Source organism: Phocoena sinus, chromosome 18, assembly GCF_008692025.1.
Source record: "Phocoena sinus isolate mPhoSin1 chromosome 18, mPhoSin1.pri, whole genome shotgun sequence".
NCBI lineage: Eukaryota > Metazoa > Chordata > Mammalia > Artiodactyla > Phocoenidae > Phocoena > Phocoena sinus.
This window is the reverse complement of record NC_045780.1, coordinates 77908045-77926781: the sequence shown is the minus strand read 5'-3', so window position 1 is coordinate 77926781 and position 18737 is coordinate 77908045. Positions and strand designations below refer to the sequence as shown.

At 51.6% G+C, this 18737-nt stretch overlaps 1 protein-coding gene across 1 annotated transcript in view; it reads right to left on the bottom strand.

Annotated features, from left to right (window-relative positions):
- ARHGEF7 (Rho guanine nucleotide exchange factor 7) overlaps positions 1-18737 on the bottom strand; it is a 126376-nt gene that overhangs the window by 49096 nt on the left and 58543 nt on the right. Inside the window, 2 exon segments of the mRNA XM_032611759.1 lie at positions 2008-2096; positions 13235-13436. Coding sequence (XP_032467650.1) covers positions 2008-2096; positions 13235-13436 — 291 coding nt within the window.

Genomic DNA, 18737 nt, shown 5'->3' with positions numbered 1-18737 from the left:
AAGACAACAGCACATGTGACACAAAGGCTCTTCTCCCTGTGTAAGCGCAGTTAAAGAAGGAAATCTAAAGCAGCACTGGTTACGTTTCAGTCCAGAGAGGACCGCACGACACACAGTGCCGAAGAAAACAACCCACCAGGGTTTCTAGAAAAGCACGGCTACCTACTTTTACAAAACACCCAATGGAAGCAGGGTCCCCGGAGACCAGCGCAGTGCTGCTGGCACCAGTTCACACAGCACCGACTGCTTTCCTCTGATACAATTATCTGGACAGGCACCAGTGCAAGAGGAGGCTCTCCCTCTGTGGCACATCACTGTGGATGAGGAGTGCGCTGCTCGCTGCAGCCCCCCCCGGAAAAGAAAGCAACGCCTCGCCTGAGAATGTGCACAAAGAAAAGGCAGCTCCGTAAGTTGAAAGTTTCCCCTAACAAACCCTGAAGCGGCACAGGACCCCACACATGACACATTCCACGCACCGAAGAGCACACATGTGGGCAGAGCCACGTCCCAGGAACAAACCCCGAAGAGACAAAGATTCGAATGAGGAGGGTTTGGAGAGCAGAGCTCGGCCAGGAAAGGCAGGCGCCCTGAGCCCGCGGGACACAGGTGTGCTCTGCCAGCGGGGGTCGGAGTCCAGATGAGGCCAGTGAAGAGCGCTAACGAGAACGGGGACAGACCAGCGAGACGGTGGAGAGATTCAAGGGAAGGAGGTGACCAACACGAGGAGAGGGGAGGCTACGGGCCACCAGGGGTGTGCTCAGCGGCCTGGCGCACGGAGACCGGGCAGCAGGAGAGGTACAGAAGTGAAGTCCTGCAAAGAGGAGGCCACGGATCGGGGGCAGGTGTTGAGAGGAAACACCGACAGGGAGGGGTTCCTGCCGTTCTCTTCACCGCTGCGTAAGCAACACCTTTAGCAGGGCCTGGCAGAGCGAGCCCCTGACAAATCCTCAAGAAATGAACGAGGGTCCCCAAGGCCAACTTGCGCTGCGAGATTTGGGGGCAAGTGCGTAGGAGAGAGCTGAGCGCGCAGCCCCAGGCCACTGGTTCAGGTCTGCGCGGCTCTGCACCATCTCTTCGTGAGAGCACCGGAGACGGAACGCTCGTGATGAAAGGCCTGCTGCCAGGAAACGCCCAGCAGCCGCTACTTTACTTCAGATCCTCAAAGGCCTCGTGGCTCAGATTTACATCTCCGATCAAGAAAATAAAGAAGACTGGCAGTGGGGAAAGAAATAACTAAGTAAGTGCACACTTCCCACAGAATTCAAAACATAGCTGTGTTTAGAAAGTTCACCTTGCTGGCTTATCACACCAGGTAGATATACACCGGCAATGTAAAATTTACCCAAATCTAGACTATCATTTCCCATTTCCAGCGGATGGAACAGTTCAGGAAAAAGGAGGTTTGGATTAGATATTAGATTTAATGCCACAGGTACTTTTTAAGCTCACAAACTGCTCAAGTTTCAAAATGCAGCAAATTTTAGGATTCTGAAACCCTTGTCTTCACTAGGTACAATGTCTAGACACTCTCCTCTAATTTCATGCTATTTGATATATATACACATATCAATCCCAGAAAAGACTACGTTAACATACAAAATGAACTAGGAACTGTACTGATCTGGAAAACTGACCGTCTACTCCCAATATGAGTATAATGGCCTCTGACGCACATAAAACCTGTAAATCACATTATGCACCTTTTAGAATCCCAGTGTTGAAGAGCTGTAACCGCATGGGGAAATAATCACAACGCCCAGCTATGCAATAAGAACAGGGTACTACTCCACACATTCATACAAAACTACAAGAGTATTACAGAAATACGTAGAGGTCAGGAGGAAACAGAGCAGAATAGTCACGGTGGTTGTATCTGTGTGGCGGATGATACGTGATTTTTATATCCTTCCTCCCTCTCTAGGCAGTTTACCTACATTCTACACTGCTCAGTTTTAGAGACATTCAAAAAAACAAGTTATTCTTCAAAACCGTTTTGCGATTACTCACCACGTTGTAATAGCTTTTGTTAATGGCAGTTGTATCAAATCCTTTGGGAGGGCTCTTCAAGGCTCCAGATTTGGGTGACACGGGCTTTTCTGAAATAAAGACGTAGGGCAGGTTTACGGCTCCACCCTAGAGAGGACCACGCGCGGCAGCCCCGCACGACCCCAGCTTCTGGGCCCAAATGAGCCCCCGGTCCAACGGGCGGCGGGACAGAAGCCCGTGCAGCCAGCAGGCCCCCAGCCCCATCTCCACCACACGGTCGGCTCCCTGAGCTCAGAGGCCTCCACAGCCGTGCCTCCAGCCCGTCCTCCCAGCCCAGGCTGAAAATCTGACAGATTATGCACCACTGCTGTCAACAAACAACAAAGAACTAATCTATACGCTACACATGCAGCTCAGGCGTGCAGTACGGGTGAATTATTAGGCCCAGAGCATCAGAGACAACGTTGGCAGACACGTAACAATGTTAAGACATCAAGACCCACAGGCTGGACTGTATTTGGAGGGATCCAGGTCACTCAGGATGCAGAAGTCCCTCTAAACAAGGGCAACAGACAAAGAAGGAAAGCCACCCCACACAGGGCAACAAGAAAGAACCTCACTGCCTTAGGAGCCTCCACACCAGGGACGACAAGGAAAGCGGTCACGGTTACTGCAAGGATTCAAGTACTGAACATTACATGGCTTTCATCCAATTCAAGAGAGATTTATTCAGAATAGGTACTGAAGAAGCGCTTGCCAACTGATTCCTTGGCACTCGTGTGTGTGTGTGTGTGTGTGTCTGTCACTGAGGTTCCGTGGGGAGGGTGTGTCTGTCGCTGAGGTTCTGTGGGGTGTGTGTCTGTCACTGAGGTTCCGTGGGGTGCGTCTATCACTGGTTCTCCAAGGCTACATCAGAGTGGGGCTGGTGGGGAGGAAAGGAGAAACTGTGATGAGCACTGCCTGGGGGCCTCTTCCTCCCTTGCCCCTCTGCAGGGTCCTGCTGTACACATGGCTGCCGGGGCCCCTCCGGCGTGTTAGGTAAAAGGATGCTGAGCACACCTGTCCAGAATCTCTCCCTTTAGGCAGCATTTCCCTCCCACCCCAAACACTCCTGAGCTCCGGGTCCCTAATTCCAACTGCTCAATATCTCCATTATCTTCTCAGCAACAGAAACCCCAAAAATGCCCAAAGCAAAACGTACTGTCTCTATCTGTGGGGCCCCCTCCTCCTATGGAGCTGTTTACCTAAATCTTCTTTCAATGCCTCATTGTAAGGGCTTTCCAAACAGCTGAAAATAACAAACAAAACAGAAGATGTTATTCCTAGTCGAAAGAATTCTCTCTGCCCATGGGATGGAAGCAGAACTCCACAGAAAATAAACTACTTCTAAACCATGAGAAATACAAGGAGGAAAACCAATCTAGTCTAGCTAATACACTTTGCTTCCCAATCTTGTAACTGCAGCTAAGCATTTAACTGTGCAAGAAAAATCTACGACGTTTCCATCCGAAGAAAACAATGCCTTTTCGTCTTTAAAATCTGCAATTTGGGGGAAGCATATGCAACGACAGTAAAGGGAGGTGGCTGAAGCCTAAATTACCGCCCCGGGGATCATAAACAGCATGTGGAGGAAGACACACAGCAACACGGGCGCAAGCAAGGTTAATTCATGAGAATGACTTGAATCTGCTTTAGATTTTGTAAAAGCAAATAACTTGCCAACTGCCTCATTTTACTTAAACTTAAGACATACCTCACAACATCACGGTTAATAAAATTCAGTCGATTTACTACGAGAACTACAAGGAAGAAGCTTTTTCAAAAGCAAGCTCCAATCAACTAATATTCTATAAAAATAAGGGACAGGCAGAAGAGACCCAGACAAATCAAGGTTTAAGTCCAAAGAGGTTGTCTTTTCTCCCTCAGAAAAAGGAAGCATACAATGTGCTGGTCGCTAAACGGAAACTTCTGGGCTGGGAGGCATCACGAACACACGCCCGAAGCCTTGGGTCCAGACGCTCAACGAGCTGTCACACGAAGGAGCCGCCAGCACGCCCTCTGCAGAAGGTGCGACTGCCGCCGTGCCACCTGCGGGAGACCCGGGAGGGCAGCGCTGGCTAGCGCTCCAGGCCCAGGCTCCAGGGACAGTCGTCCGTGGTGGCGGGGCGAGGAGAAGCGCAGGACCCCTGCGAGACTCGGGTGGCCTCTAGCGCCTCCACCAGAGAAAACTTTGAAGTGTCAGTGCAACATAACAGAGGCCAGGTCATGGGCACGCATAACAGAGGAAAATGCACAGGAAACATTTTAGAAAATACTCAGCCTTCCCCGTACCCTAAGAAAAACAAGACATTGTTCTGGCCCATCCAATGGCTAAGATAGATTCCACTCGCTGGGACGAGGTGGGGGAGCCAGGAAGACAGCACAGCGCCACCTTCCAGGGCCGACGGACGCAACGCGTTGCCCCCCTTTCTCGCAATAAATGTTCAAAAACGCCGATAACAACAGAAGCTAAACACAGATGTGCTAAACGAAGAGGGGGATGGGGACCACCCCCACCAGGTGCCCAAAGTAAAGGAGGCCGCAAAGCACAGGCAGTGGTGGGAGCTGCCCTGGGGCCGGGCTGCAACCAGTGCTGTTACAGGACTGCCCCGTCCCACCGGGCGGAGCTCTGGTGACCCGCACGGCTAATGAAAGAAAGCCTAGAGACTTCTGTCCGCCGGCCAGAGAAGCAACTAGGAAGTGTGCTGGCCACTCAGGGATGGGGGACACAGCCTGTGAGAAACCAAACCAAGGCTGACCCTGCCAAGCATGCAGTCCAAGGCCACACCATCTCCTGCAGGACCACCAGGATTTGCCAAGGGCAAGAAAGCTCTCGGGGCCCGGAGGAAGCCAATGTCAGCTGTCTCTGTAGGTACTTCTGCAACCCAGGGTACAGAGGTACCCACTGAACAACCATCCATCAAAGAGCAGTCCATAAAGTAAAGCACAAGCTCATGAAGAATGAACCACCAAGAGAGTGTAAACAGAAAACATACGAGGGAACCAGTCCCCGAGATGTAGAAATTAACAGGACAATCTAGGAGGCTGTACAGCAAATGTGCTTAAAATGCCTGGAAAGAAATTAGGACCATAATGAATTAAAAAGGCATCATGAAAATGAAGAGCATCCGGAAAAGAATGTAACAACTTCTAGAAATGAATACGATGGTCACTAAAACGAAAATCTTGGTGGACAGGTAAACAGGGCAGTGAGGAGGGAACAGGGAAGGGAAAGATCTGAGGAATGGACTCCAAGTGAGTGTGGTCCAGTGAAGCAAAGAAACGAAAGCATGAAAAGCGGATTAAAAGCCACGGAGGGTAAAATCTAACCGGATGTTCAGGAGACAACAAAGCAAACGAGCAGGCAGCGTTACTTTCCAGAAACAGCAAGTTCTCGCGTCCTGGGCTAGGGCAGCACGGCAGCCCTACACAGTCACCCCTCCACCCCCGGGGGCCGCCCTGCCGCTGGCGATGCTCCCAGAGGCAAAGGCAGTCACACCCCGGCCACCTCAGGGCCCAGCTATCGTGGGCTTTTCTTCCGCCTCTTTCTGGAAGGGTAAGGGCTCCCTCTCGTCATCCCTCATTTCCCTCTGCCTCTCCTGTCCGAAGGTTTCACAGCCCTGCTTTCTGCGCTGGTGGCGGCCCTCCCGCCAGGCTGTGTGCACTGACCCCTTGGAGCCCACGGGTGACGCTCAGCCCTGAGGACAACTCCAACTCTGGCTCCCGCTTCTGAGTCCCCACTGTTTGTCACCCGGCCTGGAAACCATTCTCCCATCCCCGGTCAGGCTCCCCAGGGGTTAGGCCCCACGGTCACTGGTTTCTGTGCTGCCAGTTTCGTCAACCCCGTACTCCTTCCTATTGGCTTTCAACTGCTGAGCGTCTTCCTGGTTCATTTAGTGACAATCTGTCCCTGTGGACTCTCTCCTGAACCTCGGTCTGACCCTCTGTTACAGAGATCTCCAAGTGTGCACAGGAGTGGGGAGAACCCCACACACGTGTGCCCCTGCTGAGCCTGCACCCCGGCTGCTCTCATACCCTCTTTCCTCATGGAAGCCTCACAGCAAAGCCCACCAATACTTCCGTGTCCACCCTACTCAGAGGGATCTCCTCTTTAATTAAAATCCCAACATCAGGCACTTATCACACCTGACAAATTCCTAATAATTCCTTAATATTATCTGATGCAAGTCCACATTCAAATTTCCTGGTCGGTTACAACATGACTTTTGTAGTTGGCTTATCTGAATTAGGAACTAAATAAGATCTACACCATGCATGGGGGCTGCTCTGCCCTAAGCCTTCTTTATCCTCTCAAAGCCCCTCCTCTCTTTACTTAACGCCAGCAGGAGCACAGGGCACACGCCCCGCCCCCCCCCTTCCCCATCACCCATGCTGCCCAATTTTCTATTCAGGGGACCTCAGGTAGGCTTCCCGATTTATGGGTAGACATTCTGTTGTTTTTTCACTGTTGTTCCCCCAGTTCCCACAACAGTGGCCACTCAAGTAAATATTTGTTGAATGGACGTTGGCTGTGATTTTAGAACTGAGTGCAATCGTTAACAACCTTGGAGTGTGAAAAACAGAATGCAAAGGGGGAAAAGGTCAAGGTAAGTCCTCGTGTTACAAAGAGGGGCATCAAGAGATGACTGTCAATGCCCGTGGACATGAAATAAAGGATACTGGTTAGCATTCCTGCTAAAGGGAACCAACAGGAGAGAGGGCAAGGGAGGACAAGTCAGAGAGAAAGTCTGCAGGACACCAATCAGGCAGAGAAGTCCCACACACACAGGAAGGGGCTGCGCGGAGAAGGCAGCTCATGGCGGGGGCCGGGTCTCCCAGGGGCGAGGGCCGGGGGGGGGGGGAGGGGGGAGCAAGCGACCTCTGCTCGTCACCCCATCGGCTTTTCTGTCCCACATGCTCTGTTTTCACATGCCTGGATTACTTTTAACGTAATATTTCACAAATAAAACTTTTTTAAAAAAGAGCATCTCTATTACTGAAGACTATGGACCCTGACCCCAAACTGCTACAGGATAGTTGACCCATGGGCGTGTCCTTGAACCAGGGGTGTTAATCACGGTCACGCTCACAGAACACGCCCTACAGTGCCCAGTAACATCGGTGTTCGTGTGAGCGTGCGTTTATTATGTTACTCTAGAGGGACACTCACTTCCACATTCCAGAACAAATTACCAACCCCCTAACCGCAGGCCGCTCTGTACATATGTGAGGTTCCCCACACGCCCCAGAGGTGCCAGGCTTACATTTTATACTCTCCCCACCCAAAACATGTGCATCAGGAAGAGAGAGCATGGAGAGGCACAGCCCCATCCCGGGTGCCTTCAGAAACAGAGCACCACGTGCACCCATGCACAGCGGGCGCATGCACACGCACACGCCCAACCCATCCCATGCCAAAGAAGGGGGGAGGGCAGAGGCTTTTCCCTGCCACACTAATGAAACAAGGTTCTGTGTCACCCTGTCCCTCTCCCTGCACAGGTTACATTTCTATCAAACGCTGCTCTTTCACAGCCAGAGTAATAACTGCGTCCAAAATCCAGCTTGCATTTCACGTCACTTTAGTATGCCAAAAGTAAACAGAAAATACTGGAAAATGAGAAACTTAGGAAGTGGCAGTGTGAATGCTCATTAAACATCACACTGCAAGTGAGAGGAGCAAGTGAGAGTCATTTAAGTTCCCACATCACTGCCAAGCACGGCTCATGACTCAGCACCCCGAGCTCACCCGATCCTAAAGGAACATTTCCAAGAAGTGCCTTCACTGTCCACTGATGAGAAGTGGGAGAAAGTAAACTCAGCGCATCAGAAATAACCACTTAAAAGAAACCTGGTGCACGAGGTGCACACGTGAACCGGGACTCGCGAGCATCCCGAGCCCACGGGTGCCCCCAGCAGCAGCCCGGCCACGGCAGTGCTCACGTTCTAACCCACGGGAGACCCGGCGCGTCCGCGTTCCCTGACGGAGGGCAGCAGCAGCGCCGCTCACTACAGAGCCAGCCTCCTGGCTGCTTCCCTTCCATCTCTCTCGAATTTAAGAAACTATCGCACGTGCGTGTAAAATACACATCTACATCTGTGTGAATAAAATGAGTTTCACGTATTCAGGAAGAACACCCAGTGCGTTTGCAGCAAAATGTGAAATATCCTCAGGCAGACTCTTGGAAGAGATCTGTCTTCAAGGAGGGAGTATTTCAAACAAGAAACCACACACAGATCCAAGACACAAACACGCGGGGTGAAGCCTGACCAGAGCACTGCCACCTCCGGCCACAAGGGGGCAGGCGGCCGCGGCCGCGCACACCGCCCGCCCGAGAAGCCGGACAGAAGCTGGACACTAGAGAACTCACCCGGAGACGTGCAGCCCAGGGGACATCACGGAGAAGGAATCTCAGCTTTGTTTATTCGATAAAAATATTAGTAAATCAAATCAAAATTTAACGCCGAAGAGAAACTCACTGTTTAAAGGAAGTCGCTGTTTGTCTTTGGTAAGGAAATGACCCTGACATGATGGCCAGTTAGAGAAGTCTGTATGTTGGGACCTGGTACATTTTCTTTACAGAAAATTAAGCATTAATGACACTGTGAATTACAACACTTATGCTAAACTTGCTCTTTCAAAAAGGAAACCTATTCCAAAATCAAAAAGCCACATTAATTACTAAAAAAAAACGCAATACAGAAATGTTACTGTGATCCTAGAGTTTCACTCTCAACTGTTACAGAGTGATACGGTAAAAACATGGTTTCACGTCTTTCCTTCTCAAATGCCCACGTTTAAAATCAGACAGGGACAGCTTTCCTTATAATATACTGGAGTAACCTGAGGACACCCGGGATAGAAACTTACCAAAAGAGGTTAGTCCTTTGGTTCAACAGTCAAATAAAGAATACTCAGCATGACAGATCACCAATTTAAGCAAATATGTTATTCCCTATATTTTAAAAAACAGACAGGAAAAAAAGGAAAGTTTTCAAAGTTACTTGGGTCTCAGTTTGGTATGAAAACTAGGGATTCCATGTGACCCCTGCAAACAGCCCTTGGACAACAATGCAGTTACGCACATACAATGAAAAGGGGTCTCTCTCTCTCTCTCTCTCTCTCTCTCTCTCTCTCTCTCTCTCTCACACACACACACACACCACACACACACACACACACAGAAACACAGGATTAAGACACAGAAATAGGAATTTTAGGCGGAACAAAGTGATGCAGTCACTCCTGATGCAGGTAAACACTCATAAACATGCAATGGCTGCTTCTCCTTAGAGCCACATCTGCCCCCCTCGCCACCCCCAGCTCTCAGCCCCAAAATCCCCCTCCAAAAGTGGGGCTGAGAGCAGAACACTCATGCCAGGCTGCTAGATGCTCAGAGGCCAACAGCTGTGAACAACCCGCCACCACAAATGACACTGACCACACTCACACATCCACCTGAAAACAACAGACGGCACTGACCATACTCTCATCCACCTGAAAACAACCCTCTGGGACTATCTTTTCAGTGTAATTTTCAAAGGTTAACTTTGGAGAAATACCTGAAAAGGAAAAATTCATTTGCACTCTTACTATGGTGACTCAAAATCAGACCAGAATTCCCATTTAAATGAGCTGCGCACAGCGAAATTCAAGAGGCACAGGTTCAACAGACGCCTGCGCAATCAGCACGTTCCACTCTTTATGGCTTTGCCACCACCAGCCCCGTGACCCCTGAGGACGTGCCCATCACCAGCTCCGTGACCCCCTGAGGACGTGCCCACCACCAGCTCCGTGACCCCCTGAGGACGTGCCCACCACCAGCTCCGTGACCCCCTGAGGACGTGCCCACCACCAGCTCCGTGACCCCCTGAGGACGTGCCCACCACCAGCTCCGTGACCCCCTGAGGACGTGTGTACCCTATGCCCTGAATATCCCAACAGTACTTATCCTCTGGAGTTGTGGTGAGGACTGAAGTCACAGATGAAAAGCACTTTCTACAGGAACCAGAACATCAAAACTTGGCTATTATTGCTAACTGTGTTATTATGATCATGAAAATATACTGCTTTTATTATCAACAATAGAACGGTATCAACTATAGAAAAGGAGCAACAATGAGATACCACTTTACACCCGTTAGGATGGCCATTATCAAAAAAACAAAACAAAACAGAAAACAACAAGTGTCAGCAAAGATGTGGAGAAACAGGAACCCCTGTGCATTGCTGATGGGAATGTGAAATGGTGTAGCTGCTGTGGAAGCAGCACAGCAGTTCCTCAAAAACTGAACATAGTCACTGCTGTATGAGCCAGCAATTCCACTCCTAGGAATATACCCAGGAGAACTGAAAGGACTCAGGACAGACATCTGTACAGCCATGTTCACGGCAACATTATTCACAAGAGCCAAAAGCTAGAAACAATCCCAAAGTCTAGGAACAGAAGAATGGATAAACAAAATTCGGGTGTGAAGTAAAAACACGTACACACGTGTACTGGTCTCTGCCCCCGGTTCCTGGCACGAGGCTCCTGAAGCCCTCGGACCGTCCTGGCGAGGCCGCTGGGAGCATCTTCTGTTCTAACACTAGGTCTCCGACCCTGTTCCTGACACACAGTCCCTAAACCCCCTGGAGTTTCCTGGGTGACAGGGGCGTCCTTTGTTCTCATGAGGCGACTCCAGGGGGGCTTCTGGATGGCTCCTGGTCACCACAACGACCAAGCCGTGATTGGAAGCTCGGAGCTTCCAGCCCCGCCCCATTCTTGGGAAGGAAAGAGGGCTGGAGACTGAGTTAACCATCACTCATGCCTCTGTGATGAAACCTCCGTAAAATCCCAACCGCGTGGGGTTCAGAGAGCTTCCAGGTCGGGGAACACACCTACGTGCCAGGAAGGTGGCACCCCAACTCCAAGGGGACAGAATCTCCCGCGCCTGGGACCCTTCTGGGCCTCGCCCCCTGTGCCTCTTCATCCGGCTGTTCATCTGTGTCCTCTCCTCCGGGATAAACCAGGAAACCTGAGGAGCGCTCCCCCCGAGTTCTGTGAGCCCTTCCAGCAAATTCTCAAACTCTAGGAGAGGGTCACAGGAACCCCAATTTACAGCCAGTTGGTCAGAAGCCCAGGTGGCAACCTGGGGCTGGTGGCATATGAAGTAGGGTCAGTCTTGTGGGCCTGAGCCGTCAACCTCTGTGACACTGACCCCAGGCAGAGGCTATCAGAACCGAACTGAACTGCAGGACACCCAGCTGGTGTGATCCAGTGGCGTGATGTGTGGAAAGCCCACACACTGGTGTAAGAAGTGCTCCAAGTGTGGCGGCAGTGTGAGAACAGAGGAGAAACACAGAGGTGTGAGGCTTTATCAGCCGCATAACCATACAAGGGCGTATTATTCAGCCTTAAAAAGGAGTGGAATTCTGACACACACACTACAACACGGGTGAACCCAGAAGACATGCTGAGTGAAATAAGCCTGTCACAAAAGGACAAATCATGTATGATTCCCCTAACATGAGGCTCTTAGGAGTCAAACGTCAATCGAGACAAAGTCGCATGGGGACTGCCAGGGGCTCAGGGGAGACAGGAATTGTTTAATGGGTTGAGAATTTGGGAAGATGAGAAAGTTCTGAGACGGACGGCGGGATGGCTGCACGGCAACGTGAGCGTACTTAGTGCCACTACACTGTACACGTCAACATTTTTTTAAAGCGGTTAAAATGGTCAATTTTACATTATGGTAAATTTTACTACAATCTAAAAAAGACAGAAGAAGCACGTGTTATTCCCCCCCCAAAATCCAACACCGGAAACCTTTACCAATCAGGGCTGCAGGCTGCCTTATTAAAATACTTACGGTTTGGTGTCACTGCTAGGAAAATACTCGTTTTATCAAAACTGTCACGTTCACTTTTAGACAGCTCTTCTTCTTGCTACCTCAAAAAGCCAAAGAGCAGCAATTGGCGCTCCCCGGGCTCCTGCTCTGTGCCACCAGGCCCGCAGCACAGGCGCACCAACGGGCACGAGGGAGCCCCGCTGACCCCACGAGGGAGCGCCGTCCCCGCACGCTAACCTGAAACGCCCGCGGGCCCCGGGGCTCCTCCCCGTGCGGAGCCGCTCCCATCACACTCCTTCCACGCGGCCCTACCCGCACCGCGGACCACCACCACTCTCCCCAGGCAGAAGCAGAACACCGCAGCACACGGCAAGGCCTTTCCAGACAACGGACGACACACAAGTCAAGTCACAGCAGACTCGGCCTGCAAATCCTTCCCCACCTCTGCATCTCCGGCCACCCACTCTTCCCTTTAAGACGCTGGTTCTGAAATCTCACTCATCAGAGCGCCTACACCCCAGCTCCATATGAATACAAACATATACACATACACAGATGAACCCATGAAGGCAAGGACTACATGACTGCACTGATAAAACCAGCAGTCTCTATCGATAAATTAACGCTGCTTCAGGGAACGAGGGACTACTGGGCAGACGTGCTCGGGAGGCCTGCCATTCCCCGCCGTGACGCCACGCAGGACAGCACCACGCACACACGCGCAGAGGCCGTGCGCCAGAACTTCCACATCCATACCGGAGTGACACAAATCACAGATCCCGGGCCGCAGAGGGAACCTGCGATTCCACGACGCGAATCTAAGCAGAAATGAAAACAGTGCCGGTACCACTCACTATTCCCTATTCCCTCGCAAAACAAGATAAGCATCTGAGTGCTTTTTTAAATTCAGGAATGTTAAGCCATTGCAGAAGCCTGAGGAAAGCGATGCATTTAAAATGCTCTTATTAGCACAAAGAAAAGGACAGAAATCACTTAACTGTACATGACGGGCAAAAGCACCCACAGCAAGAAACCCACCACACCAAGAAGCCACCACAGCCTGCGGGACAGAGCCAGCTCTCAGTCCTGACAGCAGCCCTACAAAGGGCGATAAAGTTTACCTTATGTAGAAGCGTAACCACAAAACCAAACCCCAACAGATTGGAGCTGTTTCTCCTTACAAAGGGAGAATAACAGAGTAAGCCTCTATTTTAAAGTGCTGATGTCGCAACGGAATGAAGAGCTAGCCTGTGACCGTGCAGCCCTTTCCCCAGCGCGGGGGCAAACACCACTCCCCCTCGCAGAAAGGACACGGGAGACCGGCCCCGCCCAGGACAGGGGGCACGTGCCCTGCCTCCCGCTCCCCCCGCCGGCCACTCACCGCTGGGCTTGATCTCGCGCACGTAGTTGCTGGGGAACCAGCCGGTCCTGCCGCTGTGCGTGCCCTCCCACCAGCCCCCTTCCTCCACCCGCGTGACGTGGATGACGTCGCCTTTCGCAAAGGACAGCTCGTCTTCATTCGTCTGCTGGAAGTTAAACTTGGCTCTTACGACCAGCTGATTGTTGCTATTATCCGTCATGTCCTGAAAAGGGGAGAAGGGAGGAGACGTCATGAAGGACACACATTCTACACTGTGATGACACGAACAGATTTCGCTCGGACAGACACGGCGTAACCACCCCGTTCATGTGGCAGAGGGGCGCTGGACACACCAAAGTCCCCACGGCCCTGTCCACTGCCCCAGGTCCAGTCCCGGAGGAAACCCTCAATGGCTGCAAAGGTCTTATTCCTGCCAGCGTGGTGCCTGCATGAACAGAGACACGCTTTCACATCCTCACGCTACACACTTCTCTACAGTTTGCAACAAGTTAATGCACTGTGAGCATTTCCCCAGCAGCCCTTAACTACTTCAGTCTTAACTGCTTAATGTTACGCTGTACGGCAGTGCCATCAGTCACTTAACCGAGTCTCCACCACTAGACCTGAGACCATGCCTAGTTGCTTTCTGCTGCAAAACAAGGCTGCACCAGAACTGCCTGCACACGTCTTTGCACACGCCTGCAAACGAGCCGATACGTTAAATTCAGGTCAGAGAACACGGATGACACATTTTAAATCTTAACGCCCACTGCTAAGTTGCCCTCCAAAAAGGTCCCAGACATTCCCGCCAGCAGCGTCTAAGACGTCTGACTGCTGCAAACACTCACCAACGCTGGATACTGCCAAACCGACAGGAAGAAAGTGTACCTCATTTTAACTTGCATCTTTCTCAGAGATTAAGCCTAACTGCAGATCTCTGAAAAGTGGGCAGAGGAAGGCAGACTGGCTAGAATGTCTGTCTCCATCTATCCCAGACCGGGTGCTGGAGAGGCTTGCAACCTGGAACTGCCAACGGAAGTCGACAAACAAAAATCCCCAAGCAGAGTCTGCTCTCCTGGCCAAAGGGGCGGGAAAGGGACAGCACATGGGCCACTCAGCCAGCAGGCGGGTGTCCAAGGGGACCAGGCAGGACGTCCCGTGGCCCACCAAGCCCAAGGGCTCCTCCAGCACCAGTGACATCAGCCAGGATGAGGCTGGGAGTCCAGCGTCCAGTCCCCCCAGGTGGCAGCAGGCAGCCCCATGTGTCCACACAGGTGTCCCCTGCCCTCCACCCAGCCTCGTGGGGGGAGCCAGGCCCAGCGTCTCCCCGACCCCCCTCCAGCAGCACTGTCAGGGGTCCAAGAGAAACCCCAGTGACACCAGGTCGATGAGTCTGACCTGACACCACTGCAAGGAAACCAAGCTGTCCCCAGAACCACGGTCTACCACCCTCAGCCAGGACCGCCACACAAAACCCCATCAGCCAGGGCTGCAGCCGAAGACACAAGATCTCAGCAGGATCCAGCATCTTCCAACACACTCTCCAAAGTGTCTAGGATAGAACTGAAGACACCCCTTATTCCAAGAACAAGGAAAATTGGAGCCTGACTGAGAAAAGACATGGATCCCAACACTAAGATGAAGCTCTCTCAAAACAGACAAAACAGAAAATCCCAGAAATGAAACAGAACTTACAAAATCTACTCAAACTGACAGAGTGAAAAAAAATTAAGAGCGCCCCGGGGACTTGGGGGAAATGACAAAGATCTGAGATTGGAACCATCGAAGTCTTGGAGGAGAAAGGACAGAGTTGAAAAGGAGTCTAAGAAATACGGCTAAAAATGTCCCAAGTGTGACAAAAGACACAAACACACAGGGTCAAGAAGCTGAGTGAACCCCACACAGGACACACCTAAAGAAATCTGGACCAAGTCACACTGTAACTGAACTGCAGAAAACTAAAGACAAAAAAAGTTCGTCTCAGGATAAAAAAGACGTCTGCGGATACGCAAGACCTCAACAACTTTGCCTCCCCTGCAGCCTCGCTCGAGAAGTTAGTGTAAGACGCGCTCCTCCAAAACGGGATTAACCACGAAAACAACGAAGACGCGGAAACACGTGGAGGAAGTCGACTCGGGTCAAAGGAGTCTGCAGGTGATGAGGGAAGCACAGAGGCGGCAGCTGGCACATCCTGGCTGCAGCCAAGAGACGCTCCGGCAGCCAGAAGACTTCACCAGCGTCCCCCAGGAAGAGGAAACTGAAAAACCCTAACACGTCTGAATGCGCAAAGACGAGATTCTCTCAAGAAAGGCCAAAGACCGGACTATAACCTGCACAAGGTGCACAGAAAACTAAAGAGGCAACAGAAGGTCATCGGGAAAGCACAGTCCCAGCACACGGCGGCCCCACCCACTGTGAGTCTGGGTCACGATGATGTTGCACTAACACCCACCCAACGAGGCCACTACAGGACTCAGCCACGGGGAAGGGAGGTCCAGAAGCACCCGTGAAGCTAAGGCCCAGGGGAAGTGGAAGAGCCCTGATGCCCCCTGCCACTGTGGGACGTCCACAGGGGCAACACTGTGTTATTTAAAAAGAAAAACCAAACCAACCTTTATATAAGGCATTTTATTTAGAGAGACACAGAGAAAGCATGGGAAGCGGTTGTGTCTCTACTGATTGTTTCCTAATAGCAAGTCTGGGAGAGTTACCTGAGTCTTTAAACTAGGTTCATGTATCACTAAACAAGATGAAAAAGATAAAGCACAAACACAGTGCTCAGACAGAACGTCGAGAAGAGGGGCTGATAGAATGCCTAAAATAGTTCATGTGTGTTTATCTATTTATGTGTTTATACGTTAACTGCTATAAATCGTGTTTACTTAATAATTCAAATTAATACATTCAATATCTAACGAATTAAACATTTAATGCATACTTCACATTTAATACTTAGAATATTCGATAAAGCAATCTCTCATCCACATTTGGCAGGAAGCCTCTGGCTGACCACTGTCCCCTCAAACGCGGGGTGGCAGGGGCACCTGAGCGGTGAGGGCCAGACAGGGCTCATGTCACAGCCGGGACACAGCACACGCTGTCCTCGCTCTGGTCAGAGAAACACGACCCGCTCATACACTGTGTCAGGTTCTCTCTCTCTGCAGACCACTGTCATCACTCGTCAGCCGTCTACTCTGATCTCCATGACATTCTCCTTTTGGTGACTTCCCCTGGCTTTGCAGAGCCGATTCGGGTGACAAATTCCAATAACGAACATGACACGTAACAAACACAGGAGCAGAGGAGGCCCCTAAGGAGGTGAAACTGCCCTGGGAGCCCTGCTGCCGGCCTGTCTGTCCCCGCTACTGCTGGGCGCACGCCGGGCGGCATCCAAGCGGCACTCGGGGCTCTCGTCAGGATGCTGCCGAGGCGGTGACCTACACTCTCCCTACAGTTGCAGGCCAGGCAAACACCAGGGACGCCTTCCCCACCTCAGAAAGGGACACTCCACTAAGCACAGGACAGGGTGACGTCTGCACAGGGCCAGGCGGCCAGGCTGGACCCCTTCATTCTGACGCCACAGGTTCCCAGCCGTGGAGCACGGCCCACACTCAAGTATGGGCTCTAGGAGCGCTGTGAGCGGGCACGAGCCCAGGCGGGGTGAGGACCACGCACCAGGCAGACAGCCCAGCCCTCCGCATGGGGGGCTACCGCCACCGCTGCTGCTGCCCCGGGAGGCTGGAAAGGGCGTATTCAGTCACTAGCTTACCGCTTCAGCTCTTTTCCTCCCCTTTTCTAAAAGCTCCCCTGAAACAAGGGGTGCAGAAATCGTTATTCCCTTTTTTTTAATAATAAATTTATTTATTTTATTCTTGGCTGCGCTGGGTCTTCTTTGCTGCGCGTGGGCTTTCTCTAGTTGCAGCGAGCGGGGGCTGCTCTTTGTTGTGGTGCGTGGGCTTCTCACTGCGGTGGCTTCTCTTGTTGAGGAGCACGGGCTCTAGGCGCACGGGCTTCAGTACTTGCGGCACGTGGGCTCAGTACTTGTGGCTCGCGGGCTCTAGAGCGCAGGCTCAGTAGTTGTGGCACACGCTCCGCGGCACGTGGGATCCTCCTGGACCAGGGCTCGAACCCGTGTCCCCTGCAGTGGCAGGCGGATTCCTAACTACTGTGCCGCCAGGGAAGTCCGAAATCGTTATTCTTACCTAGCAGGTCAAGAGGAGTCTCACCGCGTTCGCCTCGTGAGCAGCTCACCGGGTCCACGGCACAGGCAAGGTGGCTGGGGCTTTTTAGTTCTGATGTAACTTGAACTTTCTCTTGCTAATGAAACACCAATGCTATACTTACCGTGATGTCAGCAACATTCATCACAACAGAACATTTAACTTTATCTTACTAAAATTATTCCTTTGCAATCCAGTCCTCATTTACTCAAAAACAAAACAAACAAAAAAACCGACAACTGCCACAAGCGAATGGGTCCGACAGCAAAGGTTTCTTTATCCAAAGCTTGATTTTTCTTGCATTTTCCTTGCATATTTCATAAAGCTAACTGAAACTATTTTTCAAGTGGTCTGGGCATCTTCCCTTGCCTTGGACCACAGAGCTTGCAATGGGACCCTCTAAGTCCGTCCAGCCTCACGGGGTGGCCGTGAGGGTCACACGAGTCAGTCCAGGTGAGACACCGAACCAGCCAGAGCTGGCACAGAGAAAAAAACGCTCAGGTGTGTTGTGTTGTTCACAAGGCCTGAAACAGGGCAATGGGACTTCTCAGAGAGGAAGAACAGTCACAGACACACAGCATGGAGAGTTAGTTCGAGTTCAAAAACACATAAAAATTATATCCCTTCTACAGCTCTCCATTTTTACCGCTGCTTCGTGACCAAACTCAAATTAACTTCTCTCTACAACACACAGCTCCAACGAGGTCAACTTCCGTTTCCGAGGATCACACCAGCTTACTGGGCAATACTCCCTTGTGGTAAAGTAGAGAGCAGTGGTCTCTGAAGACTCCAGGGGGGTCGGTTCTCTTCAGACTCACAGGACGAGCTCACTGATTCTCTAACACACAATAATTTACTGAAGTGTTGCATGAAGCGAAGTCACAGCACCGGCTGATCGAGCTGAGGACCAGGCCACCATCCGGTCCAGAGCGGGCTCGGCTGTCCGGCAGGCGGACACGCGCCCCGGCTGGCGGATGGGGCGGCCCCTCCCCACGGGCTCCGCTCGGCCCTGTACTTCACCTTCCCAGGTCCTCACTTCCAAGCCTGTGCTCGCAGCCTGTCTGCTGACGATTTACAAATGGGTTTTCCTCACTTTCCAGGAGGACTGTTCATCTCAGGTGGCTTCCCCACCTCACCAGCACCGCTATAAGGGAGCCCCTCCTTCACAAGCTGCATCCTGACTCAGTAGGGTGCTGTCACGCTTTCATAAAGAGAAAAAAAAACCTCTAGGTTCTTCGGCTTCCAGCCATTTCTTCATCATCTAAGTACTAGGTATGGATTTCTTATTCCCAAACTTCCGTACC